The 26,818-nt window shown below is 43.6% G+C and overlaps 2 protein-coding genes and 1 long non-coding RNA gene across 7 annotated transcripts in view; all 3 read left to right on the forward strand.

Moving 5' to 3' along the window:
* epb41l3a (erythrocyte membrane protein band 4.1-like 3a) overlaps positions 1-17,411 on the forward strand; it is a 52,407-nt gene extending 34,996 nt beyond the window's left edge. For 2 of the 4 annotated variants that reach the window (XM_062520809.1, XM_062520811.1), the window contains 13 exons: positions 19-308; positions 1,067-1,114; positions 1,555-1,590; positions 2,612-2,800; positions 4,051-4,146; positions 5,080-5,739; positions 7,282-7,401; positions 8,326-8,427; positions 10,642-10,773; positions 14,235-14,333; positions 14,479-14,559; positions 14,770-14,887; positions 16,267-17,411. In XM_062520809.1, coding sequence (XP_062376793.1) covers positions 19-308; positions 1,067-1,114; positions 1,555-1,590; positions 2,612-2,800; positions 4,051-4,146; positions 5,080-5,739; positions 7,282-7,401; positions 8,326-8,427; positions 10,642-10,773; positions 14,235-14,333; positions 14,479-14,559; positions 14,770-14,880 — 1,964 coding nt within the window. In that variant the 3' untranslated portion in view covers positions 14,881-14,887; positions 16,267-17,411. Of the gene's footprint in view, positions 1-18; positions 309-1,066; positions 1,115-1,554; positions 1,591-1,758; positions 1,825-2,611; positions 2,801-4,050; positions 4,147-5,079; positions 5,740-7,281; positions 7,402-8,325; positions 8,428-10,641; positions 10,774-14,234; positions 14,334-14,478; positions 14,560-14,769; positions 14,888-16,266 lie in introns of all 4 variants that reach the window. The other 2 variants (XM_062520807.1, XM_062520810.1) reach the window with 2 other exon arrangements.
* Positions 17,412-21,031: 3,620 nt separating this feature from the next.
* On the forward strand, positions 21,032-21,719 carry LOC134066240 (uncharacterized). The gene is made up of 3 exons (XR_009936397.1): positions 21,032-21,099; positions 21,314-21,384; positions 21,598-21,719. It is a non-coding gene; the product is annotated as an uncharacterized LOC134066240 (long non-coding RNA).
* Positions 21,720-23,050: 1,331 nt separating this feature from the next.
* zbtb14 (zinc finger and BTB domain containing 14) lies at positions 23,051-26,538 on the forward strand. 2 transcript variants are annotated; one of them, XM_062521208.1, is made up of 2 exons: positions 23,051-23,207; positions 24,550-26,538. In XM_062521208.1, the coding sequence occupies exon 2, from the start codon at positions 24,564-24,566 to the stop codon at positions 25,890-25,892; it is 1,329 nt and encodes a 442-aa protein (XP_062377192.1). In that variant the 5' UTR covers positions 23,051-23,207; positions 24,550-24,563; the 3' UTR covers positions 25,893-26,538. The 2 variants fall into 2 exon arrangements, with proteins under 2 accessions (XP_062377192.1, XP_062377193.1); XM_062521209.1 differs by lacking the exon at positions 23,051-23,207 and adding an exon at positions 23,302-23,437.
* Positions 26,539-26,818: the final 280 nt, after the last annotated feature.

Genomic DNA, 26,818 nt, shown 5'->3' on the forward strand with positions numbered 1-26,818 from the left:
GTGTGTGTGCGCGCGCAGAGATGGGCACGGCCTTGTACGGGACTGCAAAGGGCTTCGCTGTGAGTGACCTCATCACCACGGTGACGCCAGAGAAGAAGGCCGAGGAGAGGAGCGCAGAGGAGGCAGCAGCAGCAGCAGCACCAGCACCACCGCCCTCCGTCCCATCTCCGGTCACTCCCGTCCCCGTCCCCGTCCCAGTCCACGCCGCCATAGGAGTGGACGACGTCCTGGAGGAAGAGGACGAGTCGACGAGGGCCACGGAACTCTCTCTGCCCAGCCCGCCGACGCCCCTGCGCCAGGACACTAGGGTACGTACAGCACACCGCGCCAGACGACTTCTCCTCGTCGAGCACACATCCAAAGGTGACATTGCACCGAAACTTTTGACCAGTCACCGAGCAGACCTCGGCGAGATATGTAACGGCCTCCATTGCCCGTGTCAGAGACGGACCCGATAACCTCTTTTCTGGGTGGCTTAAGCGCTGGAGCAGAACGCTGGCTTTTGTGTGCCCCTCTGCTCCTGCTCGCCTGCTGCCTGCTTAGCCAGGTGTGTGAGTGCGTCAGTGCGAGCCATTTGTCAAAGCACACAGGTGTGTGTCCAGATGTGTCTCCGCAGCAGGCTCAGTCAATGCTAGAGAGGATTTATTTGTGTCACGTTTTAGCGAGGCGGTGCTGTGATTCAGCTGTCTCAGTTTTGCTGTATCAAAAAAATCGGTGTGAAGTGTTGATGATGATCAGGGTGGCATTTCTTACAGGTCCTTTCACAAGTACATTCTATTTATTTAATATTTAGTAAACAGCAGATCATTTAACCACTTAAAAAACAAACTCATGTCATTGTGCATACTGAAATGTTTCATTTAAAACAAAATAAATAGATGAAAAGGTGTCGATCATGTATTCCTGTTGAGCTCTTTAACCCTTTAACCTTCTAACATTCACGCAGGTTTCGTTTTTTAGAGTGTTTTTAGAGTCTTATTTTAGAGGGAATGGTTGACTGACAGTTGTGGTTCTTCTTCTGTTCATGCCTTCAATTTGGATGTGTGGGTTTTGTTGCCCACAACAGACTGACTTTACAGACACCGCTATCGATGGTGATCTGACAGCCACAGAGGTGTGTAATATTGTGCCTTCGTCATCTTCATCATCCTCATCTTAGCCCCCCCCCCCCCCATCTTATAATCGCAGCACTGAAATCTCCTCTCCATCTTGTCTGGCCTCATTGGTGTGTGTGTCAGTCAGATACGGCTTATCGAATAGCCTAATTATTAAGGATGTCATCGGAGATATTGATCTTCTCGCTAGCTTGCTTTAAGCACTTTGGAATAAATAAGACATTTTCACTCAGATTTCATAAGCTGATTCTGAGTTTGTGTTGCATATGGTGCTTGAACACCTTGTCTTAAACTCGACACCTTTTGTGTTCATTAGGCACCAAGAGTTAGTTGCATGTTATCCCTCTTGTGAAATTCATCCTTACACATCATTGAATGTAAAAATCTTCTTTCTTCTTGTAATAATTTCTCTCCTCGTTTTTTTTTTGTGCGGCTGCAGTCAGACCAGGACGACGAATCAGAGCTAAGGACACAGGTAACTCCTTTGAACACCTGTTTACAATTTCCACTCCATACTGAACAGCCTAATGAGAATTCTCTGTAGAACGAAGCACACTCTGTATCAGATGGAGGTGGCAGACTGACTATACGCCTCAGAAACAAGACTCCTGAGAAAACAAGACGTCTTCTCTTTCTATTTCAGCCCAGTTTCATAAGGAGAATAAAAGGAGAGAATGTTTTTATCAGGCATAGTAAACTGATGCTTGAGGTTGGTATGGAATGACCCTGGAGTGCGTTGAGTGGCTTGAGCTATTCAGTTGTCTGAAGATAAAAGCTCAAGTGTCTATTTGTAGTGATGGCATGGCCGTTGGTCTTCTGGATGCCTGGAGTGCATTTACTGAAACGATTTTCAGCTCAGATGCTCCAGCAAGTTGCTTGCATGGTGTGGATGCAAAATTGGTTGTGCTAATTTGGTGTGAAGAGAGTGACGTTGTCATTTCAAGTAATTTCAAAGCATTAAGTACAAATCTGTCAAATGCATCTCGTGTAACAATTTAACAGAAATGAAAGAAGTGGAGAGAGCTCAATTGTTGCCTTTTCTATCAGATGAACTGTACCCTCTAATATACAGTAGAAACGAACGCTAGTCATTACCAATCGATCACTGACCCTCTATGGGAGTGATATAAGACCCCCAATGACATTGCTCGATAGGCCACGTGCTGTAGATAATACCACTGTTGTCATAGAGGATAACATTAATGCAGATAACCTGCTTTAAGCCATTGATTTTCAATAGAGGGCATGTAGAATCCCAGATTTATATGCATGGAGGAGTGTGTATGTTGAGTTGGGGTGGGGTGGAGGGGCGTATTATATATGTATGGTATGTTAGCCATTTTTACAGTGTTATGTGTATCATGATGGTGAAAAAGATGTTTGTCCTAACATTGGCTTGATTGCGCTATATTTGCAAACATTTGCGTCACAGTGGTTTCGTAACCTACCACTGGTCTTGCGACACCAACCCTTCTCTCTGTTTCTCTCTCGATCAGGACGCAGAGGAAACTCCAGAGACGCTGGTCAAGCACCAGACCAACATCAGTGAGCTGAAGAGGACCTTTCTGGAACAGGGCGCTGACAAGTCGGGCCTGACCGAGTGGGAGAAGCGCCTGTCCTCCTCCCCTCTCCGCTCGCCACGACTGGACGAGGCGCCCATGATCGAGCCCCTCCTTCCTGACGAAGTAAGCTCACTCACGCACGCACGCACGCACGCACACGCTGTGTTCTGGTCAGCCTTTGCTGTCACAGACGACAAACGGCCACGTTTTTTCCCCCTCTCAGATCCCAGATTTAGATGTCCTTGCATGACAAAGCCGTGTTCTTTTTGGTTGCCATGGTCGAGAGGATAAATAAAAAAAAGCTTTCCTTTCCTGTTTTCGTTGCATCTGTCTCTTCCGGACTCTCTGTACATCTTCCAAGGTCCCATGCTGTGCTCAAGAACACTCACACTGGGCCTTCAAGAAACTCCTTTCTGCACACTTAACGCAGTAGCTTCGGACATGTGCAGAAAATGTTGTTCACTTGCAATAGCATTTGTTTTCCGGTAAATTCTGAGCTGCTGTGAAGTGAACAGAATAGGAGCAGGTGTTCCATCACATAGAAGCTGCATTCATTTCTGCCACACATCTGTAATTAGGATGGCCAGCAAATGTCTGTAATAAATCATTTCCCCCCCCCCCCTTTGTTGCTTCAAAAGGAAATGGAAGTGTGTGTGGAACATTTGGCTTTGCTAAGCATATCATCAGCAGAGGGAATAAATCGGTCCGTTATATAAATGATTTGAATGTAACTACTTCAAAAGGGAAACACAAGTGGTGGTAGAGGGAGGGGCGTGTGTGTGTGTGTGTGTGTAAGTGTGTGTGTGTGTGTGTGTGTGTGTGTGCGCAAGGGTACGAGTTCCCCCTTTTGTGTCATCACTAGCTGTGATCATCAAACAGGCCAAAATGCGGTATCGTAATAACATACAAAAGGGCCATATATTTATTAATATTAAGTATTTTTAGAAAGGCACATTTCACCAGCAGTGCTTTATTCGGTATGATTTTATTCTAACTGAACACATAAATCAAAGTCAGAGCCTCACTGAATTGATTCCCCCAATGGGGAAAAGGGAGCTCGCCTCAAAAAAAGTTGTTGATGAATATTGGAGTGAATATGAAATGTTTGTTATGAATGATTAGGTGGGAAGCGTTGGGTGGGGATGATTGCAGCGGGATTGAGGCGCAGCCTCAGAAGTTGCTCATTAGGCGAGTTCTGAAATTTCTCTGTGAGATATCAAATGGAATATGTAATTTGACGCAGCCCACATGGTGCCGCGGCCTGCTAGCTGGTCTCAATTGTTTTTTTGGTTTTTTTAAAAATTCGAACTGAGATTAGGTTTTTCACGTTTCCCTTTTTTCATGGTTTGATTTCCCCGCTCCCATTCACAAAGACCAAAGAGGACAGGAAAGACGAGGAGGACATAAAAGACGAGACCGAGGGGGCTCCCGAAACAAAGGACACTCCCCCGGAGACCAACACCGCTGTGGTAAGTGTCTGTTAAATGATAATAATATTAATACTTTTTATTTATAGAGCACTTTTCAAGGCACCCAGAGATGCTTTACAAGCACACAGAAGGCTTTCTGGGACATTCTAAATAACTATAACTATAACTATAACCATAACATTCTGATGCTTTACAAGGTTAAAATCATTCAATAAAGCTGCTGTGTTGTTAGTCGTTAACAAGACCAAAAAAAAAAAAAAAATTCAACGTAATTTATTCAAATATTTCACATTTTCACATTAACAAGACAAAAAAAAAAACAATTTTCAACATTCAAGTCTAGCGTAAAACAGGTCAGTTGGCTCCAGGAATACGCAGTTTGTCACTTATCTGCATGTAATGCCACGGGGACCGTCTGATGGCCCATCCACACTGCTAAGACTGTAAAATTTGCAGTTTAAAATAACACTATCTCCCAAGAATGGCAGTGTTATAGTGTTACATACTATAACAAGAAGAAGAAAAAGAACGACATTGTTGGTTATCACATTTAGATCAATTTGTGAGCGACAGAAACACTGACAGGCAATCAGAATCCATTGAATTTTAGGCATCGCATGTGTGTAACATGTACTGTAGGACGATAATGAGAGGCTTTTCTTATTGTTCGTCAGTGTCGTCTGTCATTGTATTATTGTCACAGTTGTCTTTAATGTTACCGCTGGCAGTGTGGACGGCCTTAAGAATGGAGGGGCCTGAGGGATAATCCTGTGCCGAAGTTTATATAAAGCTCCATAGCACCGTGTGATAGCGGAAGTCCAGTTGCCCCGTTGATTGAAATGGCCATTGTTGTCCTTTCATCTCGCTAAGTACGCTGAGTATGTGAGCCGCAGATCCAGTGGTTGTGAGAATAATCCCTGATGTGCCTTCTTGCAGTGCTGGCTAACGACAGTCTTTGTATCTTGCATGTAGGAGTCTGAAGGGTGGGTAATAGTAAGCAAAGTCCCTCCTCAGGTAGCAGAACAGGAAATAGTGTCGGTCACTACTAGCGCGGTGGAGGACGAGGCCAGTGCCAGCCCCGAGGTCAAACCCCTCGAGGTCCTCCAAGACGAGGCGGCGGTCAAGACCGACGAGGTGCGAGAGAAGACCTACACATTGGGCAAGTCGTACGACACCACGTCAGGGAAGATCGTGACCATGACGAGCCGGGCCAAAGACGGAGACCTGCCATCGCCCTCCGCTTCCCCGCTGAGCAGCATCCCTGACCAGACGGCTATCGCCGTGAAGATCATCCCGGTGGACACGGAGGACGAGCTGTCCGACCCGGTGCCGATCAAGCCGGCCAAGGGTCCGCCACCGCTGGTCTCCGTCAAACCGGCCTGGAGACCTCCGCCGTCCGACGCGAGCGCGGCGAGGGCGGCAGCAGAGGCCGCGACCTCTGGCGACGCGGAGAAGTCGGATCAGAAGCTGCTGGCGGCAGACGCGGCCCTGGGAGACCGGACGTCCCCTCTGATGAGATCGCCGCTCCGGTCGCCGCTCAAGTCCCCGGCCATTCCGCAAACGCCGGAGATGCCGCGCCTGAGCCCTGGCCACGTGTCCTATTTAGCCAAAACGCCCCCTACTGCCAGAGTGGTATATGACGCCAGCACTGAATCACTCACAATTCCTCACTATGGTTTCCCTAAGCCACTTCCCTTCGAGCTATCCCCAGCCTGGCTTTAAAAAATTAGATATGGCTGCTCAAGTGAAGCCAGTGCTTTTTGCTTTACACAAAATGTTCATGAATGCTGTGGGTTTGCCACTTTCTTATATGGTTTGCTGAAATATTTTTTGGAGCCAAATGCTTTACCATGGTGTTTGGTGTCACCCCCCCCCCACACACACCATTTCCTTTGGATGTTTGGCTTCTTGGGCACAAGCTTTGATTGTTCTTTTTTGTTTCGTTCAAACAAAAAATATACAAAAATTTTTTTTACGTTTGCCAGTCCCAAGCTGCAAGGTATACAAAGGGAATGTGTCACTTTGCCTTCAGTATGATTTCCTTTTCTTTCAGAAAAAAAAAACGGCTTCTGTTTTGGCTTTATGTTTTTCTCTAGAGTCTATGTTGCTTGATGTTGAATGACATGGGCCCTATTCATAAGAGAGCTCTCTTCCTGAGGTTTCGACGTGGCTCTGTTGTCTGCCGTCTTTTGTGACGCGAAATTGGGAAAGCAAAAGTTGTTTTTCAAAAGCAGGTGTTTCCCCTGGGGATTAGACAGTCTTGTCTTGCTGGAGTTGTTTTGAAATATATAGCTGAGAGCCCATCTGTCTCAAACGTTGACATGAGGATGTCCTCAAGTACTGGTTTTATGGGGATTGTGAAGTAGCTCCATAGTAGTTGTCTTAGTGTGCACTTTGTGTTCATAATAGGGAAACGGACGTCTTTGTGTGTAGACGGACTGCATGGTGCATCAGATTCTCTTCATCATTGGCTTTTTCTTGGGTAAAAAGGCAGTGACTTTCAAAGGAGTATTTTATTCTCAAAAGAAGCCAGGCGCGAGACCTGATGAGCATATTTAAGCTTTTTGAAAAGCAACGTTCAGGCACACGTCCCAGTAATTGCTCTAAGCACTTCAGAATTCTTGCACACGGCACAGCCAATAGCAGCTAGCGGTAGCTCAAGATAGTGGGTTTTGTTTCTTCATTTTAGGTGTTTGGGACCCTGATGGACATTTTGTACTAGCAGCACTTCATCAATTTGGATTGTCCTAAGGGAACATGTCTGATGCTCTTATGAATAACACCCTGCACTTCCCCCACTCTCCCTGAGTCTGTCTGTCCCGTCCTCACTGTCTCTCTATCACACCCCCTCCTTCCTTACTGGTTTTTTTTCTGTGTCTGTCTTTGTGTGCCCAAACTTCAAGCTTCAAATCTCTTTACTCTTGTGTGTGTGTGTGTGTGTGTGTGTGTGCATGCTTGTGTGTGCGTGCATGTGTGTGTGAGAGTGTGTGTGAGAGTGTGCATGTGTGTGTGTGAGAGAGAGAGAGAGAGAGAGAGTCTGTGTGTGTGTGTGTGTGTGTGTGTATGTATGTGTGTGTGTGTGTGTGTGTGTGTGTGTGTGTGGGTGTGGGTGTGATGTGTGTGATGTGTGTGTGCATGTCTGTGTTGACTGTTCGTCTCTCCTGTCCTGCGTAGCCTAAGCCCACCTTTGAGGAGATGTCTCCGGAGCTCACGGCTCTCTTGCAGTCGGCCCGAGAGCAGATCACCACCCGCGGATGGCCTGCCACCTCTCCCCATAGTCAGGCCTTCACCAAGGTGGCTGCTCATTCTAACACTCTGTGCTGGCCTACACTAGCCTAGCCTATGCTAGCCTAGCCTGCGTAGGCCCCTTTCCACTGATCTGCAGGCAGTCTGCATGCATGCCTATGCTAGCCTAGCCTGTGTAGGCCCCTTTCCACTGATCTGCAGGCAGTCTGCATGCATGCCTGTGCTAGCCTAGCCTGTGTAGGCCCCTTTCCACTGATCTGCAGGCAGTCTGCATGCATACCTATGCTAGCCTAGCCTGTGTAGGCCCCTTTCCACTGATCTGCAGGCAGTCTGCATGCATGCCTATGCTAGCCTAGCTTGTGTAGGCCTCTTCCTACTGATCTATAGTCAGTGTGCATGTATGCCTATTTCCCCCATAGGTCGTCGTGTCCTTGTTTTAATAGACTAACAAGTGCACATGTGTTTATGTGTGGGCTTTGTCCCTCGTCAGGCACCCCCTTGTCATCTCTCTGCCAAGGCAGCCATGCTTGTGTCCTTCCTCTGCCCATTAACAAGCGACAGATTTATGGGGAGGAATCGTTTGTGGATAGACAGAGGCAGTGCAAGGTCTCTTTGTGCCTTTTTGTAAAAGATTCAAGAGCATCAAGTCAGCACATGAATACGATATTCGTGTACCTTCAAGAACATCAAGTCAATACATGAATATATAATATATTTGTGTACTCTCAAGAGCATGTCAGTACACCAATGCTTAATATTTGTGTACCTTCACCCTGCTTTTCTTTTATGTTTCTTATGTTATATTCAACTGTATATTGTTGTTTTTGCAAGCGAATGGAAGAAGTGCTCTCTTGTTTTATGTTTCTGAAGGATGTTTGAAGATGCTCACTGACAATGGGGGGTTTCTGATTTTGTGTGTGTGTGTGTGTGTGTGTGTGTGTGTGTTTGTGTGTGTGTGTGTGTCTCTTGCAGCCCACGGGCAGTCCAGAGAAAGTGGAAGCGACGGAGGAGGCTCAGTCGGGCGCCGGCGGCATTCTCGATCAGCTGTCGGACGTGGAGCAGTCCGCCACACAGGTAGACACCGAGTCCGAGCCCGAGGAGCCCGATGAGGTCAGCCCGCCCGAGCGGGGAGAGGAACCACGCGGCCCGTCGCATAACGACACCGACGAGTCCGAGCCCGAGCCCGAGTCCGACAGCGCCACTAGCGATTCCGAGAGCCTGGCCTCGGGCAATTTTGATGGCCCGCTGTCCCCCACGACCGACAATGTGGATGCGGACGCGGACGGAGACGCGGACGCGTTTCCTCCGCCCCCCACACCGGCCCCCGACTCAGGCCCCGGTCTGGGCCCGGGGCCGTCCACTGACAGCGAGTCAGGGGGAGAGAGTTTCTCAATGTCCAGTGACGATGAGCCCCTCTCTGGGGAACAGTCCCCCAACATGGCCCCTTCTTCCCCCGTGAGGCTAGCAGAGTCCAGGGAGGACGCCATGGGTATCAGTATGGAGGTAGAAGCCGATAAGCCTCTCTATGAGGTAACATCCCAAACAACTCCTCCCGCTCCTCCCGTGTGGAATCCATCCCGCTCCCTTCTGCGAGTAGTTCTTCCCAGTTTCTAGAACCTTCCGTGAATATTTGTATGTGTGTGTTCAGTGAGCAGGTTGAGCAGAGTGTATTCTTCAGCGGTGCGCACGTAGCCATAATGCATTTGTATTCAGCACAGGTCTTGGCAGCTAGAATAATTGCTATATATCACTTCCTGAAAGAGTCTGTGTGTGTGTGTGTGTGTGTCTGTGTGTGTATGTGTGTGTGTGTGTGTGTGTGTGTGTGTGTGTGTGTGTGTGTGTGTGTGTGTGTGTGTGTGTGTGTCAGTGTGTGTGTGTGTGTGTGTGTGTGTGTGTGTGTGTGTGTGTGTGTGTTTGACTTTGAATGCTTATGTGTGAGAGAGACTGACAAACTGTTATGGTTCATTCATAAGCAGCCCCTTGACACACAGTTCCCAAGTTGTAGTCTCAAACTTGAGAAACTGTGTGTGTGTGTGTGTGTGTGTGTGTGTGTGTGTGTGTGTCTGTGTGTGTCTGTGTGTGCAAATGTATGTCTATAAATGCATGCGCCTTGACAGTTTATGGACCATAATGTAAACAGTAAGAACCTGCCCACTGATCCGCACATAGTCCTCTCTTCTTCCCACTCAGTGTTATATCCCTGCCTTCATGAAAAAAACAAATCCTCTGCATTCCCGCTCTGCTTCAAGTAACAAAATGAAAAACAAAAATAAAAAGACTCACCACAGAAAAATAAAGAAGACACAGAAAATACATCTCTATTGTAATCCCCCGCCATTGCCTGCAGTATATTTCATAGTATATTTCGGCCCAAAGATTCATCAGGTTGGGAAAAGGTTGTCATCCGCATAGCTCTCAGTGGAAAATCATACAGATCAAAGCCTTACATAAACATCAGTAATGTCCTGATATTGCTTTTGGGCTCCTCTGCTGCATAAAATATATTAGCCCATCTGACATAGCCTAACATTTATCAGTGATTACTTTCTTTATCTGATGGTCTCTGGTAATTGCAGTGTCTTTTTTTCCTGCTGTTGTATATAATGATGTTCAGATCACTGTGACGATAGTAGCTAGTTGAATTCTCAAAATCGTGTATGTGACTAGGTATTCATTTCTGCAGGCTGCAATGCGACTAAATTAGCAGAACGAATACTCTTCAAGTGAACAAGTCTGGGAATAGCTTAATTTGCATTTCTTGACAGAAGAGTCATAAAATGGTATTGCAGATCATTTGTATGGAAATTAGTGCATAAATTGGCATAAGCACACGCAAATTAACCTCCTCGGTGTTTAAACAAAATGATGGTGAGCCCTCCGAGTCCACTCCAGTGGCCAGTAGAGTGTAACCGAGAGCTTTTTGCCCCACATTTTCCCCAGCTATTCCACTGTGCCTGTGAACGTGACCTTTGTGTTACTGTGTGTTTGTCGCAGATTTGTTTCTGTTAGATGTGAATATTGCACACCTAGATGTTTGTGTGTGGTGTTCTTTGTGTGTGTGTGTGTGTGTGTGTGTGTGTGTGTGTGTGTGTGTGTTAATGTTTGTGTGTGGTGTTCTTTGTGTGTGTGTGGAAACTGTGTACATTGTCAATGTCGGTTCTGTGGTGGTGAACAGAAGATGCGGTGACGGTGAAGAGAACAGATGAATGTGATGTGGTGATTTAAATCACTGTCCCTGTGTTATGTTGTTCTCACTCTCTCTCTCTCTCCCTGCTGCTGTCTCTGTAGCTCTCCTCAGTGCTCCAGACAGAGGTCATGACCTTCAGCAGCTCCATGGCCGAAGAATCTGAAAAACTGGTCACCCAGGAAGTCCCAGTAATACACACGGAAATGAAAACCATCACATACGAGTCACTACAGGTGCGGACCTCATGCTGTTAGACTGGACAGACAGACACCATGCTCGAGCTACACATTTTAATTTTATGTGCGTCTGTGTTTGTCTGTGTGTGTGCGTGTATCTTTCTGTGTCTGTGCCTGTACGACGTTCCTTAACGGAAATATTTAGAGTCCCTCCGGTGAGATTGCTCCCATCATACTACAGTGCAAGCCGTTTAGGTAGTTTGACAAGTAAAGTCAAGTCAAGTCAAGTCAAGTTTATTTATATAGCACACTTCATACACCGAGGTCATTCAATGTGCTTTACATAAACAAAACCCAACAAAAATAGCGGATAAAAGAATAGATGGGCAAAGAGTAATTAAGCAAAAGATCATAATAAAACATAAAAAGAAAGCTTAAAACACGAGGTAAAATCATTTAAAAGTAAAGATTAGCAAAAAAAACATTAAAGACAAAGTGGAATAATGAAAGACAAATACAGAACTCACTGCAGTTAGCAGAGGGCATCTGATAATAGTCCTTAACTGGTCTTAAGTCTAGATTTAAAACGGTTGTTTCTACAGTTTTAAAATGTAATCTGAAAGTTGATTCCAGAGCTGAGCCACATAGCAGCTAAAAGCTGCTTCACCATGTTTAGTTCTAACTGATTTAGTGGTTTTTTTCTGACTGATTTCAAGCTGATTCAGTTATCACTTTCATAATAATTATAATAATAAGTTGATTTTATATAGCTCCTTTCTCAAACCCAAGGTCGCTTTACATAGGAGGGAAAATAACAATGATAAAAAAAATAATAAAAACCAACAAAGAAAACACATGAAAATACACAATACAACAATGAAGATACAACAGACAAACAAACAACACAACAAAGAGAAGCTAAGTGTACAGGGCTCTGTGTTGGGTCTGGAGGAGAAGTGATGATCATTGAACAAGAAGGTCTTGAGATGTTCTTTGAAGGACGCAGAGGTTGGGGGAGAGAGTTCCAGAGTTTGGGGCCCAAGGCACTGAAGGACCTGCCACCCAGGGTGGAAAGTCTGGTGCAGGGGATGGATAATAGATTGTGGTCAGAGGATCTAAGTGAGCAGGAAGGAGTGTAAGGGGTCAAGAGGTTGTGGATGTAGGGGAGAGCAAGGTTGTGGAGAACTTTGAAGGTGAGTAGTATTTTGTTTTTTATCCGGGATAGAGCTGGCAGCCACTGGAGTTGATGGAGAATGACCGGGGGTGATGTGTGCAGGTGGTGAACAGGTCAACCATCATTGTTGAGAGTGAGACTGAGATTTGGAGAACTTGCTTTTTGGAGAACTTGGTTTTGTCTGTGTGGAGTTTGAGAAAATTCAGTCAGAAAGGGAGTGTGGTGGGGGGTTGAGGCCTAAACACACCAACCCAACCGGCCGACTGTCGGCAGAAAAGCAGTCGGACTATCAATCGGGCTCTCGTCTCCCCTGGTCGGTCAAAAAAGTGCCACTGAACAGAGAGGGAGAGGGAGTGGTAAGATAAAGTTGGAGGTCTTCTGCATAGCAGTGGAAGTTAAGGCTGTGGCTGTGAATGGTCTTGCCAAGTGGGGGATGTATATGAGAAAGAGGAGGGGCCCAAGTACAGAACCTGAGGGAAACCACAAGTGATGGGGGAAATGGTAGCCTACTGTAGGCTGGGTGAACCGTGCCTGACCTGCCGGCAAATTTGGATTTCGCCCGGCAGCTCAGGCTGGAAACCTGCACATCTATCTCCCCTGTTTCCTGTCCACAACCTTTGGCTCCAATCACAAACTATCTTATCCAAAAGACGCACCGGATCGTTGGTCTGATTGGCTGAAGGACTATCCAAGCATACAGAGTCATTTGAACAATGCCCATTGATCACGCCTCTTTGTAGTAGAAATAAAGCTTAAAGGATTGAGCTTAGTATGGTGATAGCCAGACTAGGGACATGGGGGACTGATGAAGACCAAGTGTGACAAACTGCTCTCTCTGGCTGTTGAAATTTAGATCACTGTCGATTAATACACCAACATTTTTAACAGCTTTGCTTTCAATCCTTTTGTGTCAAGGAGAGTCTTTCCTCATTTTTATCAAATATAATTCATTCGATTTTTTCTTTGTTCAACTGAAGACAATTTCAGTATTTATTTGTAACTGGAAGATCTGGATGTTGAATTAGTAATTGAGAAGTTCTGTAGAGTCTGATTTTTCAAGTTTACCTTTTAAACTCTTTCTGCTTTGTTTGTCCTTAACTTTCTTGAATTGTAATGGAGCAATTCCATCCATAATGTTTGCCATTTTTGCATTAAAGTGATCCAATAAGTCTTCTACTGAGTCTGACAGTTTACTTGAGTGTGTTGGGACATAGACACATCAAAGAACACGCAGAAATTATCAGATAACGCCAAGTCTTTCACAGCTGTAGAGACATTGAGACCCTTTGTGATAACAAGGTCGAGGGTATGTCTGTGAGAGGCATAATTGGCATAATTGTTTTCAGGACTATCCACATGCAGGTATAGATCCCCTGATATGATAAGACAGTCAAACTCTATGCAAATGACTGATAGCAGTTTACCTAACTCTTCGAGAAAGACTTTAGCTGAATGTTTTGGAGGCCTGTAAATAGTAATACAACTGAATGATGACTGATTGCACTGAAAGGGGATCTTTCAGTAACCTGACTTTCGCCAGATCCTGTAGTTCGCTGTCTGCTTCACACAAGGATCTGGGACTTCTCGATAGGAGATGTATTTCTGAAGGCGGGTCCTTGTAAAACATCCTCGCATGTGATTTGATAAACCACTTGCCTGTTATCTTGAATGACGTGCTAGGCTTATTCAAGCTCTTGCCAAACCCGGTCGGAAGAAGAGTAAAAACATCCTTGCCACCAATAAATGTCTTCAAAACTATTCTCTGTTAATCTTTTAAAGAATGAATACTCGATAGATTCGACAAAACGGTTGAAATAGCAGAATCAATGTCAGCACAAGACTCCTCGCGCGTGCCGCCATTGTTATTTGAATCAAACACTCGCTTCGGCGCTCCTGATTGGTTGCTCATTTTTTGATCACTGGCAGGGGTTTGGATTGCCCTCGCGTCCAGACCCTTGTGTGGAGCTCAGCGAAACGCCTCTGGTGGAGCATGGCGGAACTACAAGGGTCTGGCGAGAGTCAGGCTAATCTTTCAGTGGAAAGGACATCAATTGTGGCTATCCCCTCACCTCTTTTATTTGCTCTGGTAGCACTCAAAATGTAAAAACTGAACAATAACATATGAATCATTAGACAAAAACATAGCACAGTCCTTATTGGTGTTTCACTCATATGTTCACATTTGATAGCTAGATGTAAACTCCTAAAAGCATAGGCTACTTAAAAGGCTCTGTAACTGTTGCTCGTCATCGTACATGTTATCAACATGTAGTCTTGTCCTCAGTGCCTGGAGGCCTTGTGGTGACCTTGGATGAATGTGTTTTTTTTCCCTCCGCTCCCTCAGGGTGACACGGACAGCGAGGCCGATCCCGGAGTGCTCCTGAGCGCCCAGACCATCACTTCGGAAACGACCAGCACCACCACCACCACGCATATCACCAAGGTCAGACCTCCGTCCAGAGAGAGCCGGCACTGATCGATGTGTCTGTGCCGGCAAAGGCAGGGTGTGGAAGAGCAGTTTTGAATGGGGCTCATTAAATCCTATTTGTCTCATGTGTTTGTTTGTTGTTCTTGTTGGCTTTCTAAAGACTGTGAAGGGCGGCATCTCGGAAACGAGGATCGAGAAGAGAATCGTCATCTCAGGAGATGCAGACATCGATCATGACGAGGTGAGATTAAGAGTCGTCCTGTGCCGCACTGTCGGTCTACTGGCATACTCTTTCTGTTTAGCTTAACGTGCCTTCCAGCATGTACTAGCCTACTGTTTGCGGCCGAGGTGATATTGAGTAACTTAAACAGAGTACTTCTCAGATGAGGCCAGCTAAAGATTGAGCTGTCCATACGATCTTGCTTTGACTCTTCGTGCTCCCTCGAGCTAGGCCCTGGCTCAGGCTATCAAAGAGGCCAAAGAGCAGCATCCCGACATGTCAGTGACCAAAGTCGTGGTCCATAAAGAGACCGAGATCACGCCAGAGGAGGGCGAAGAGTGACCTGCAGGTAAGGGGACGGCAGAGGTGCTAGCGGCGGCTTCACGCTAATATTAGCCCGCTGGCTGCCTTTGAGCTCCTGGCCCTGCCTGACCACGCTCGCCATTGGCCGATTTCTTAACCCGGATCTGCTTTGGGCTTCCCCTACTTACCCCACCTTTTACGCATCTGCCCTCTGTGCAACGTACCTGCTTAAGTCTGTTGATCTCATGCCTCAAGGACTTACCTCCATTGGATGGTGGCTGCTTTTCAGATTTGAGACTAACTTTAGTTTGTTTTTTTTGCGTGTGTGTGTGTGTTTGTTTTCAATTTGTTGCTTATTCGCAGTTTCGTAATTCATTGCCAATAAGCAATAATGGAGGCTTATTTGTCTTTCTCTATGTTGCTCGCTGTTTGTCATAGCTGTCAACATTGAATATTGAAAATAAGGGAAATTTACCGGGTTATCAACTCAAGATATGGGCAAATTTCAACATTCATCTTTCTGTTCCTATCCCTCTGCTGACAGCAATAATGTTTACTACAAAACAGCTGCACTAACTAAACGACTGATGGTTGCCTTCAAGAAAGCAAAATAATGCTTTGGAAACATCTGTTTTGCTGGAAGGGCAAGGGGGTAGCAACAGGAAAACAGGTTGATTGTTGGGATAATGTTATGAGACCATTACAAAACGGATTTTTTTTACGGGAAAATATTAAAACAGGAAGACAGCAGGAAAAAGGTTAAAATACATGAGAAACCCAGAAAAAAAGGGAAAGGTTGACAGGTATGCTTTTTGTACCAGCTAACAAAAACCATACAGTTGAGGCCTGTGGTATTTCTTGATGAATGGATACAGCACACTCTGCTGGTGAATTTGAGTTCTTCATTCTTATTATCAGGGCACTAATATCATCCTCTGTTGTCTTGATGTAAACGATCCAAACGTTTACCATCAAGGACAAGGCTTTATGTGGCATACTCTTAAAATATTTCTTACTGTTAAAGATTATTTTTGCCATCAGTTAGGCATGTTTCTGAAGCCTGTGCTTGGCTGCTGGCTGCTGATTTCTCCGTATTTGTGGAATGTTACTGCATGTGACATTTTATAAATGTACAAATAAATAGATTAATTAATCGTTAATAAAGCATTGCCATTAACACAATGTCTAATGCTTTCACTATATCCAAGTTACAGCATTTCAGTTTGTTGTGATTGTTTTCTAAGTTTTATACTAGATTGCTTTACTTTGTGCTAGCCTATACTTATTAATTAAAGTGATTTTACACATAATGTAGCACATGTTTTTTTACAAGTTATTGTAGTAAATAAATAGTCAGATTCTACATGTTACTACAGAACTATCCAAGAACTTTACATGGTATTGTTTTATGCTTGTGTTTTACAGGATTAACACATGCTTACGGATTTTGTGTTTCACACTGTACGGAGGAAAGGGGCGCTTGGGGAAACGCCGATCACGCTAACAGCATCATAAAAGAACGGATACTACTTCATCTAAGCATTTCTGGAGTAGCATCAAACTCTCCCACCGTCACCAACCCAGGCTTACAAATCCACAAGGCACTCCAGTCCGCTCTTGGATCATGTAATCTGCATGAAAAGGGAACAATTCAGCATTTTTTGTAAAGATGAAGAAATAGTGATTAAAAAAGAAACATTTTAGCAAAAAATGAAACTGTGTACATTTTACTCAACCTGCGCACTCAGTCTAAAGGGACAAGAATGTATGTTAGAGGTGTTTTGAAAATATTACTGATATAAATAACTACATTTTATTTATTAAAGTAAAGCTCACTCCACAAGTGATACAAATAGGCTGTACCTATACGAGCGCACAATATTTAACCATGCAATAGATGTGCCATTCATATTGCCAAGCTGCGTTCCTCACCCACATGTACAACTCTTCAGTTTTATGTGTTTTTTTTTTTTTTTTTCATGCTGAATGTTCAAACAGAGAGATAGAGGGGTAAAATGCATAGCTTTCGTAGGTCATTAAACTATTAGAACATGTTATTTTGTTTTTACTTGAATTCTTTTTTCGTTTGTATCTTTGTCATGTTTCCCCTTAAATACTGATGGGTAGATGAAGGGAGCCAGCGCCTTTTGGCTTTTAATTTCTGCCAGCGAGTGTGTTTGAAAGCTGCTGCTGCTGCTGCTGCTGCTGAACGAACCGCTGCAGAGAGAGTGTATTTACTGGGAGATGGTCTACTCTGTGCCCCTGCTGCTGTGAAAATCCATCCTAGAATTGTCCCAGCCTGTGACGACGGCACATCAAGCCTTAAACTGTACAGAGTGGACTGAAACCCCTTCTGCCCAAGATAGCTCAAACCGTGTGTGTGTGTGTGTGTGTGTGTGTGTGTGTGTGTGTGCGTGCGCGTGTGTGCGTGTGTATGTGTGTCTTTGTTTCTCTTTTTTTTTCAACAGCTCCATGTGTTGGTCATTCTGAAACCTTCTATATGTCAGCTGAAAAACCATCCATGTTGAATGAGTTTCCCACAAAAGCTCAAATAAAACAGTGAAAAACAACTTAATTAACTTTTTCATTTGTGTGTGTTCACTTCATCCAGATTGTTAGGATTTGGGAAGGAAGAAAAGAAATGTCAATGTCATGTGTCTTTCTGGTAATATGACCACACACCAGGCCTTGCAGGACACATGCCGATCTAGTGACTTGTACAATTTATCTACCATGGAGATTGAAGGCTCTCTTGGGGGGGGGGGGGGGGGGGGGGGGGTACATGTGACGAAAGCATGCAGATCATGGGTTTGTACTAACCACTGCTGAGTCAGTGTACTCTCATGAGAGGGTTCTTCTTTTCCAAGCTGTTATTTGAAATAACATCACAGACATACGATTTAGACACAGACATACGATTTAGAAAATTGCTGTGTGACTACTACTCCCACTCCGCAAGGTCAAAGTTGTAAATTAAATATTATAACCAGGTTTTATGAACAATGACAGCTGAGAGAAGTGCTCACATCGTGTGTGGGTGTGAGAAAGAGAGGTGATAACATGAAATGAAACATGTTCAGTGACATCCCCAGTGAATCAAGTTTGTCGCTGCATGCCTCTGTGCCTTTCTGTCAGTTCAGTATGCACATTGGTGACATTCAGTGGCCTATCAGTGTCTTTCCATCTCACGGCCACAGCTTGAATGTAAATATTGAGCTGGACTCATGTTGAGACTTAATTTCACACAACTTGCATGAAATGTATTATTATTATTATTAGGCCTATTATTTGAAAGCTCTTAAGGCTATGTGATTAGGCTATTCCAATAAAGCCTGCAAAGCAGTTAGGCTGTATCTTATGGGGTGCCATTCATATTCCCAGCTGGCATCCTGACGTCAATTTGACATCAACAAGTAGTCAAGATTTTGACCAACATGTATGACGTGCATAAATATGCATAATTTCATTATATTTTGTAATGATTTCCTTGTGGCTGTAAAGAGGCCCAACAAAGGTATCAATCTAACATGTTTTTTCTGGTCCCTACATCTCAGGTCTATATTATTGACATTAAATCAACGTTGATTTGATGTCAGGAAATAAGACGTCAAATTGATGTGAAATTTATGTCAAAACAACGTCTGTTAAAATGTCTGAAAAGGTATATTATTAGCCTACTCATTGTAAATCGACGCGAGTTTTTCAACATCCTGACCCACACAGCAGAGGGTTCCAAAACGGACCCTCTGCGGTGGACTCCGTGCGGATACACACATCGAACGCGCACTTTCCAGTCCTAACGGCTCCTTCAGTTTTCAAATTTCTCGTTGATGAAGTGGAAGACGAAACAGCGGCGTCTGAAGGCTGACTGTAAGTATGCTCCTATATGCTTTATTTATGCAGCTACCGAGTCTATCCACTGAAAAAGTACTTCCATAACACAAGTAACCTACTTATCTAGCTTTATTTGCTGATATTATCCGAAGATTTGCTGGTCTGCAGATATTGCTCATATTTACACACCAGCTACGGTCTAGCTGCTAGCTTTCGCAAGCTAATTTAGCCCACTTTAGACAGGGCTAAATCCTGTCCAACTAGGGCTTTGTTACCCTTTTAATTAAAGCTAAACTCAGAACTGAGTTTAAAATGAGCAACGGTTAATTTGGTTTAACGCTAACTTTGTGTTTGTGAACAACAAAAGTTGGCTTGCGTTAGCTAGCGTTAGCTTGTTAGCTAACGATAGCATTAAAGTTACAGGAAAACTAGTTTTTGTTAACGTTATGAAAGCTTAGATGTTGGACTCGGGAGTCTTTAAGAAAACGTAGGCCAATTCGGATGTGTCTAAACATCATTTCTTTCTGGGAGGGAGGCTGATTTCACATTGTTCACCAGTCCGGGATAACGTTAGCTGCTAGCTGCTAGCTAATGGTTTTAAATTATGAATGACGTTAGCAGTAGCCTGCTAGTTCTAATAAGGTAGCGCTAACCAGCTGCCGCATGCTCAAACACATACGTCATAGCTCAACATTCTCTGCTGGCAGCAACAAATAGCTTTGGGACTCGTGCTTATATTTTGTACACGTTAGAACCCAGCAAACAGGCCTACTATTCAATCTAAAAAGTCCGGTTTCCAGACGTGTTTCCTGGTGACTTTTTAGATTGAACTGTAGCTGCTAGAGATTACTCTCTAACTTTTACGAAATATAAATGCACAAAGGGCACGAGGCTATTTGTTTTAAATTTTCATGTAGAAATACTGTCGTCTACGAGTTCATTTAATGACATTGAACGTTCCTTGGAGTAAGATTTAACTGAGAAGAGGCCAAATAGAAGAGGCAGTTGTTGACTTCATGTATGTCCTTGCTTTGCCTTGGCACAAACCAGACACTTTGTTGTGAATGTTTAGAATATATGGGAAGAGGAGCTAAAATGATCAGCACCATATTCTGTGGATCCCAATATAATGCATTTTTTAATGGGGTGTATTATTGGTTATGATAAATATTTGGCCATTTCTTTCTGATGATAAACGTAATGCATATTTATGTATCTGTGTTGCAGGTCATTCACAAGTGGCTCCAGTCTGGTTTGGTGGTTCTGCCATCCAAGTAAAGTAAGCTTTACAGTTTTACATTTGATTTATTTGACTTTTGGTCTAAACATTAATAATAAAAAATAACCATATGCCTCTGTAACTGGTGTTACTAGTTCAGGACGAAGTGAAGGTAAATGTCAACATGCTTAAATGCCTTTGTCTGCTGTAATAAAACCCACCCTCTACCTCAAAAGCTCTCTAATGAAATGTACATTTATGTACATTTCTGCGTTACAGGTTATTCACAAGTGGCTCCAGTCTGGTTTGGGGGTCTACGCTTTCTCATCCTGTCCTGCCACCCAAGTGAAGTAAGCTATACAGTTTTACATTTGATTTATTTGACTTTTGGTCTAAACATTAATAATAAAAATAACCATATGCCTCTGTAACTGGTGTTACTAGTTCAGGACGAAGTGAAGGTAAATGTCAACATGCTTAAATGCCTTTGTCTGCTGTAATAAAACCTACCCTCTACCTCAAAAGCTCTCTAATGAAATGTACATTTATGTATCTGCGTTACAGGTTATTCACAAGTGGCTCCAGTCTGGTTTGGGGGTCTACGCTTACTCATCCTGTCCTGCCACCCAAGTGAAGTAAGCTATACAGTTTTACATTTGATTTATTTGACTTTTGGTCTAAACATCAATAATAAAAATAACCATATGCCTCTGTAACTGGTGTTACTAGTTCAGGACGAAGTGAAGGTAAACGTCAACATGCTTAAATGCCTTTGTCTGCTGTAATAAAACCTACCCTCTTCCTCAAAAGCTCTCTAATGAAATGTACATTTATGTATCTGCGTTACAGGTTATTCACAAGTGGCTCCAGTCTGGTTTGGGGGTCTACGCTTTCTCATCCTGTCCTGCCACCCAAGTGAAGTAAGCTATACAGTTTTACATTTGATTTATTTGACTTTTGGTCTAAACATTAATAATAAAAATAACCATATGCCTCTGTAACTGGTGTTACTAGTTCAGGACGAAGTGAAGGTAAATGTCAACATGCTTAAATGCCTTTGTCTGCTGTAATAAAACCTACCCTCTACCTCAAAAGCTCTCTAATGAAATGTACATTTATGTATCTGCGTTACAGGTTATTCACAAGTGGCTCCAGTCTGGTTTGGGGGTCTACGCTTTCTCATCCTGTCCTGCCACCCAAGTGAAGTAAGCTATACAGTTTTACATTTGATTTATTTGACTTTTGGTCTAAACATTAATAATAAAAATAACCATATGCCTCTGTAACTGGTGTTACTAGTTCAGGACGAAGTGAAGGTAAATGTCAACATGCTTAAATGCCTTTGTCTGCTGTAATAAAACCTACCCTCTACCTCAAAAGCTCTCTAATGAAATGTACATTTATGTATCTGCGTTACAGGTTATTCACAAGTGGCTCCAGTTTGGTTTGGGGGTCTACGCTTTCTCATCCTGTCCTGCCACCCAAGTGAAGTAAGCTATACAGTTTTACATTTGATTTATTTGACTTTTGGTCTAAACATTAATAATAAAAATAATCATATGCCTCTGTAACTGGTGTTACTAGTTCAGGACGAAGTGAAGGTAAATGTCAACATGCTTAAATGCCTTTGTCTGCTGTAATAAAACCTACCCTCTACAGAAAAGCTCTCTAATGAAATGTACATTTATGTATCTGTGTTACAGGTTATTCACAAGTGGCTCCAGTCTGGTTTGGGGGTCTACGCTTTCTCATCCTGTCCTGAGTGATTCTTGACATTGAAATTATATCAAAATTTGTCAATAAATGTTCATACTTTTGTCATTAATGTTTGATTTCGGATTTATGTTGAATTGACAGCGAAGCTTGATATTGAATGATAGCAAAATAGCATTAAAACATTGTCTTCCTATGCATCAACATCATGACATCTTGACATCAAATAAATGTTGAATTGACATGAAATGCCAACAAAACTTGACATGGAAATGACATCAACATCATGACATCTTGATGTCAAATAAATGTTGAATTGACATCAAAGCCTGATATTGAATGATATCAAAATAGCATCAAAACGTAATCAACCATCATGACATCAAATACATGTTGAATTGACATCAAATCCCGACAAAACATGACATCAAAATAACATCAAAATGACATCAGCAGAGGTCAAAATCTTGACATCAAATTGACATCAGTACATTGACGTCAATATGACTTTCATTCTAGACCTATTTCGTGACGTAATTTTGACATCAATGTTCGATGTCATATTGATGTCAAATTGATATCAAATGCCCACTGGGTTGCCAAGCTGCGTTCCTCCACATGTACAACTCTGCAGTTTTATGTGGGGTTTTTTTTCATGCTGAATGTTCAAACAGAGAGCTAGAGGGGTAAAATGCATAGCTTTTGGAGGTCATTAAACTAGGCTATGTTATTTTGTTTTTACTTGAATTCTTTTTTCGTTTGTTTCTTTGTGGACTGGGTTTTCCTTGCTCTGGAAATCACATCATATACATAATCGATCAGTTAAATTTGATACAATATCTATATAGGCCTACCTATGTTTTTGGCAACACGCGTATCGGCCTTATGGCTTGGCCCTATAATTAAAGGCTGCCACGTGTGGTGCCAGAGTGAGGTTATGAGGAAAACCTTATTGCTTTGGTAGCCTAATAATAATAATAATAATAATAATAGCAATAATAATAATGATGATGATAAATAGGTCTAGCCTACTACAATGCCATTTAAAACACTAAGCATGGGGCAACTTAAATAATTAGATGGAAGAAAATAATCTAAATGTTCATTTATTGCATGTGGGTTAAGTCACCAATCGTGGATCATTCAGGTTAGCAACAAATTAAAATAAAGAAATTGTTGTCTGTAGTTCACAGCAGTGCACACAATATTTGCTCCAATTGCATCCTCAAGTTTCATATTAAATCTGTATTAGCGTGCTCGCTTCCCGCTCGTGACAGTGGCTTTCGCGCCCCCAATGTGCGCCCGTTTACCTTCAGGGTTCGCGCTCCAGAGATTTCTACTCTGTGATTTGCGTAAGAATGGCAGCCTTCGTCAAGCCACAGCTCTTTGTGTAGGCTTGTGCGCATTTTACGTAACAACATCCATTTCGATATACGTACGTACGCGCTTAGTCACTCGCTCTCTGCAGTTCCGTGCTGGCGCAGCGCGTCCTTCCGTCTGTGCTCGTCCTCAAGCTAACAAACACAAAGTATATTATTCTTTACTGGCTGTGTGACAGTCAACGGAGACTTTCTCAGTGGGACAAAATAGCACAATATAGGTAAGACGTGCATTTTTAGACAATTGCAACATCTCCCGAATTATTGCATAATGTTTGGCCAAGATGCCTGCGCGCTCACGGTCGTGGTGAAAGCTCGAGTTCGTCATTTCAGGAGTGTTCATGGCTGCTCGGGCATTTTCCAAGCGGTGACGGGCGCTCCCTCGGCGCGCCTGTCGTCAATCGGAAACGTCCATATCTCCCAGCATGGAGAAAGACTGTGCTGCGAAAATGTAATTTTCGTCTTCAACTTATTGTTTTATGCATCGGGAGTGCTATTCTGTTCGATTGGACGATGATGAGAAATAACAGAGATGGCGGATTTCCGTGTTTGTTGACGCTAACAATGCAGATATGGGGAAAGCTAGCCAACTAGCTAGCAACTAACGTTACCTTCGACCGCTAGCTAAGTTTATTAGCACAATAGCTACTCTTCCAGAAAGGGATTTCAATGATTCAACAGTAGTGGTTTACGGGGAAACGCACCTTAACTTCAATACGTTACTACAATATTAGATAATATGTTGCAATATAACGAGATAACCGAATTGGTCATTGTAAGTTAAATGGAAATGTATCATGTTAGCGGGTAACCCATCTAGCTCGCTAACGAGCTAAGTCGATTATGTTGTTAGCTTGTTAGCTTAGAATGTTATCGTGCTCGAGTAATGTAAACGTATCTGCAGAAAGGCCAAATTCGTGTTATGTTGTGCTTGTTTGGTTAGGTCGACATTAGACATGAACATTTAATAAATAACGGTCCCTTTTGATTGCTAACTGATTGAATGTTTGCATCTCAGCCCTAATGTTAGTAACGTTACCATGACCAAACACTGTGTAGCCTACAGTATTTTCAGTGGTCAGCTGAAGATAACTTCTCGGGCAAACGTCTTGGCTGTTTCAGCATTAAAGTTACTCCTTGTTTCAAAGCTATACATTCATTAGTAAGACACACTTTGTCATCATTATGAGTCACGAGTAGAGATGTCATGTCTTCAAAGATTATTCTATAGGCGGAGCCTATGTAAAATCTTTGCTGTCTGTTACCATTGAACAAATGTCACGTAATCCTCTATTCTAATGTCGTAATCTCTGCTGTAGATTGATTGGGAAACCAGTTGAATCGAACCGTTAAACGTCAGCTTTCATGAGCGTTATTGCCATGCATATTCAACCTGCTTTGCGCAGAAAATGTAGGCCTACGATTGGTTCATGCAGCACCAGATTACTCTGAAATAAAGTCTTGAACTCCTTGAAAGTCTTGAACAGTCCTATTCTTAGTGTTTAGTGTGTCTATATATCTAATACTGAAACGTTCCTCTGTCTTTTTTATTTGTACCTGCAGGGAGTCTCATCAATATGACAGAAACTGTGAAGTATGTTGACGATGAACACAAGACTATCTTCCTGAAGATTCTAAATGAGCAGAGACTGGAAGGAGAGCATTGTGACATTGCAGTAGTTGTTGAGGATGTCAAATTCAGGGCGCATCGCTGTGTTTTAGCAGCCTGCAGCAATTACTTTAAAAAACTGTTCAAGAAGCATGAGGTAGACAACTCCTCTGTGATAGAAATTGACTTTATCCGGTCGGACATCTTTGAAGAGGTGCTGAATTATATGTACACTGCAAAGATATCGGTGAAAAAGAAAGATGTTAACTTGATGATGTCATCAGGGCAGATTCTTGGAATCCGGTTTTTGGATAAGCTTTGCTCACAGAAACGCGACTTGACCACAGAGGAAAAGACAGACCAAAGAATTGCCAAATTTCCATATGACATTGTCAAAATTGGAATGCCCACCGATTCACATTTGCCAACAGACAGTGACGTGCAGGTGCTAGGTGACCACGACGACGCTCCCTCTGACGACATCGGCGACGACACCCACGCCAATCACGACCTCGACAAATCGCCCAACAGCGCTCTGAGAGTGCAGGAGGCCATCCTCAAAGAGCTAGCCAACGAGGAGGTCCACAAAGTGAGCTGCTACGACCAGGACGTTGAAGCCATGGACACTGAACCCAAAGACTTGGCAGGCCACGCTGCCCAGACTCTCGGCTTTGCCGACAGCATGGGGGAGGTAAAGGACGAGCAAGGCCCCGGCTGGACCACGGCCGCCGCCGACATGAAATTCGAGTACCTCCTCTACGGCCACAGGGAGCACCTGGGCTGCCAGGTGTGCGGTAAGACCTTCATGGACGAAAACCGGCTGAGGAAGCACGAGAAGCTGCACTCGGCCGACCGGCCGTTCATCTGCGACATCTGCACCAAGGCCTTCACCACGCAGGCACACCTGAAGGAGCACCTGAAGATCCACACGGGCTTTAAGCCGTACCGCTGCGAGGTCTGCGGCAAGTCCTTCATCCGGGCACCGGACCTGAAGAAGCACGAGCGCGTGCACAGCAACGAGCGGCCCTTCGGCTGCCAGATGTGCGAGAAGGCTTTCAAGCACAAGTCGCACCTGAAGGACCACGAGCGGCGGCACCGCGGCGAGAAGCCGTTCGTCTGCGGCTCGTGCACCAAGGCCTTCGCCAAGGCCTCGGACCTCAAGCGGCACGAGAACAACATGCACAGCGAGCGCAAGCAGCTGGCGCCCAACCCGCTGCAGAGCGAGACGGAACAGCTACAGGCCGCCGCTATGGCAGCAGAGGCCGAGCAGCAACTGGAGTCCATCGCTTGCTCATAGCGCTCAGCGCACCCCCCCAGGCACCCCCAACCCCCTGATGCCCCCCTGTTCTGGGCACCAGTCGAGTCTAACAATCAAGCTTTTTCTACGTCTTATTTTTTTGGAGGGTATGGGGGGGTGTAGGCATGTAGTGTCATGATGATTTTGTTTTGACGAATTAGTTCATTTTTTTCTCAGATGTCATGAAAAATGTTCAGAACTAACAAAAAATTCTTATACTTTATTGATTGTGGTGATAATTTTACGACAAGAGTATAGGTTTATTGACATATGTTTAATGGTTCAGATTTTCTTAAAGACAATGTATATTGTGTAATATGAGTAGATTTTTTCCCTCACTGTACAGGTGAAAATGAAAAGGTGTTTTGATGTGTGTGTATATATATGGCAGCCCAATGGACATTACTGCTCTGCCTTATCCCAGTTGTCAATAAACCTGCTGTTCTACAATGCCAGTATAATGCCATAATTGATAATGAAATACATGATTTGTAAAAAGTAAAATGAAACAAGCGATATGCTGATGAGCAAGGTTTTGATGGCAATTATTCCATCAGGCTGTACAAACCTCTAATGAATTATGGAATTATGTATAACAGCTCAAGATATTTTTGCTGTAATAAATGTATTACCTTTTGGTAACCTATAGGCAGTCTCTGACTGTTCTTTTTACAGATTTAATTGCAAATTTGTATAATCTCTTAGGTTATGTTAGATGGTCAACATAGAGAAAGATGCTTATTTTTAGCTAAAGAATATTCTTTATGTGCTGGCAAGATTGAATAATGTTTTAGTTTTAGGCTAGATACCAGTTTGTATGGTGGTGGTTGTGTCAGTATTCTCAAGCAGTTTGCCTGACTTCAACGACTAGCCTGCGATTCACCCTATCATCAGCCAAGAGTTAATCAAGTTGAACATGCGCACTT

Source organism: Sardina pilchardus, chromosome 19, assembly GCF_963854185.1.
Source record: "Sardina pilchardus chromosome 19, fSarPil1.1, whole genome shotgun sequence".
NCBI lineage: Eukaryota > Metazoa > Chordata > Actinopteri > Clupeiformes > Clupeidae > Sardina > Sardina pilchardus.

What these genes read in the sequence shown, in the direction of transcription:
- zbtb14 (XM_062521208.1), top strand. Translation starts at nt 24,564, where the DNA reads ATGACAGAAACTGTGAAGTATGTTGACGATGAACACAAGACTATCTTC.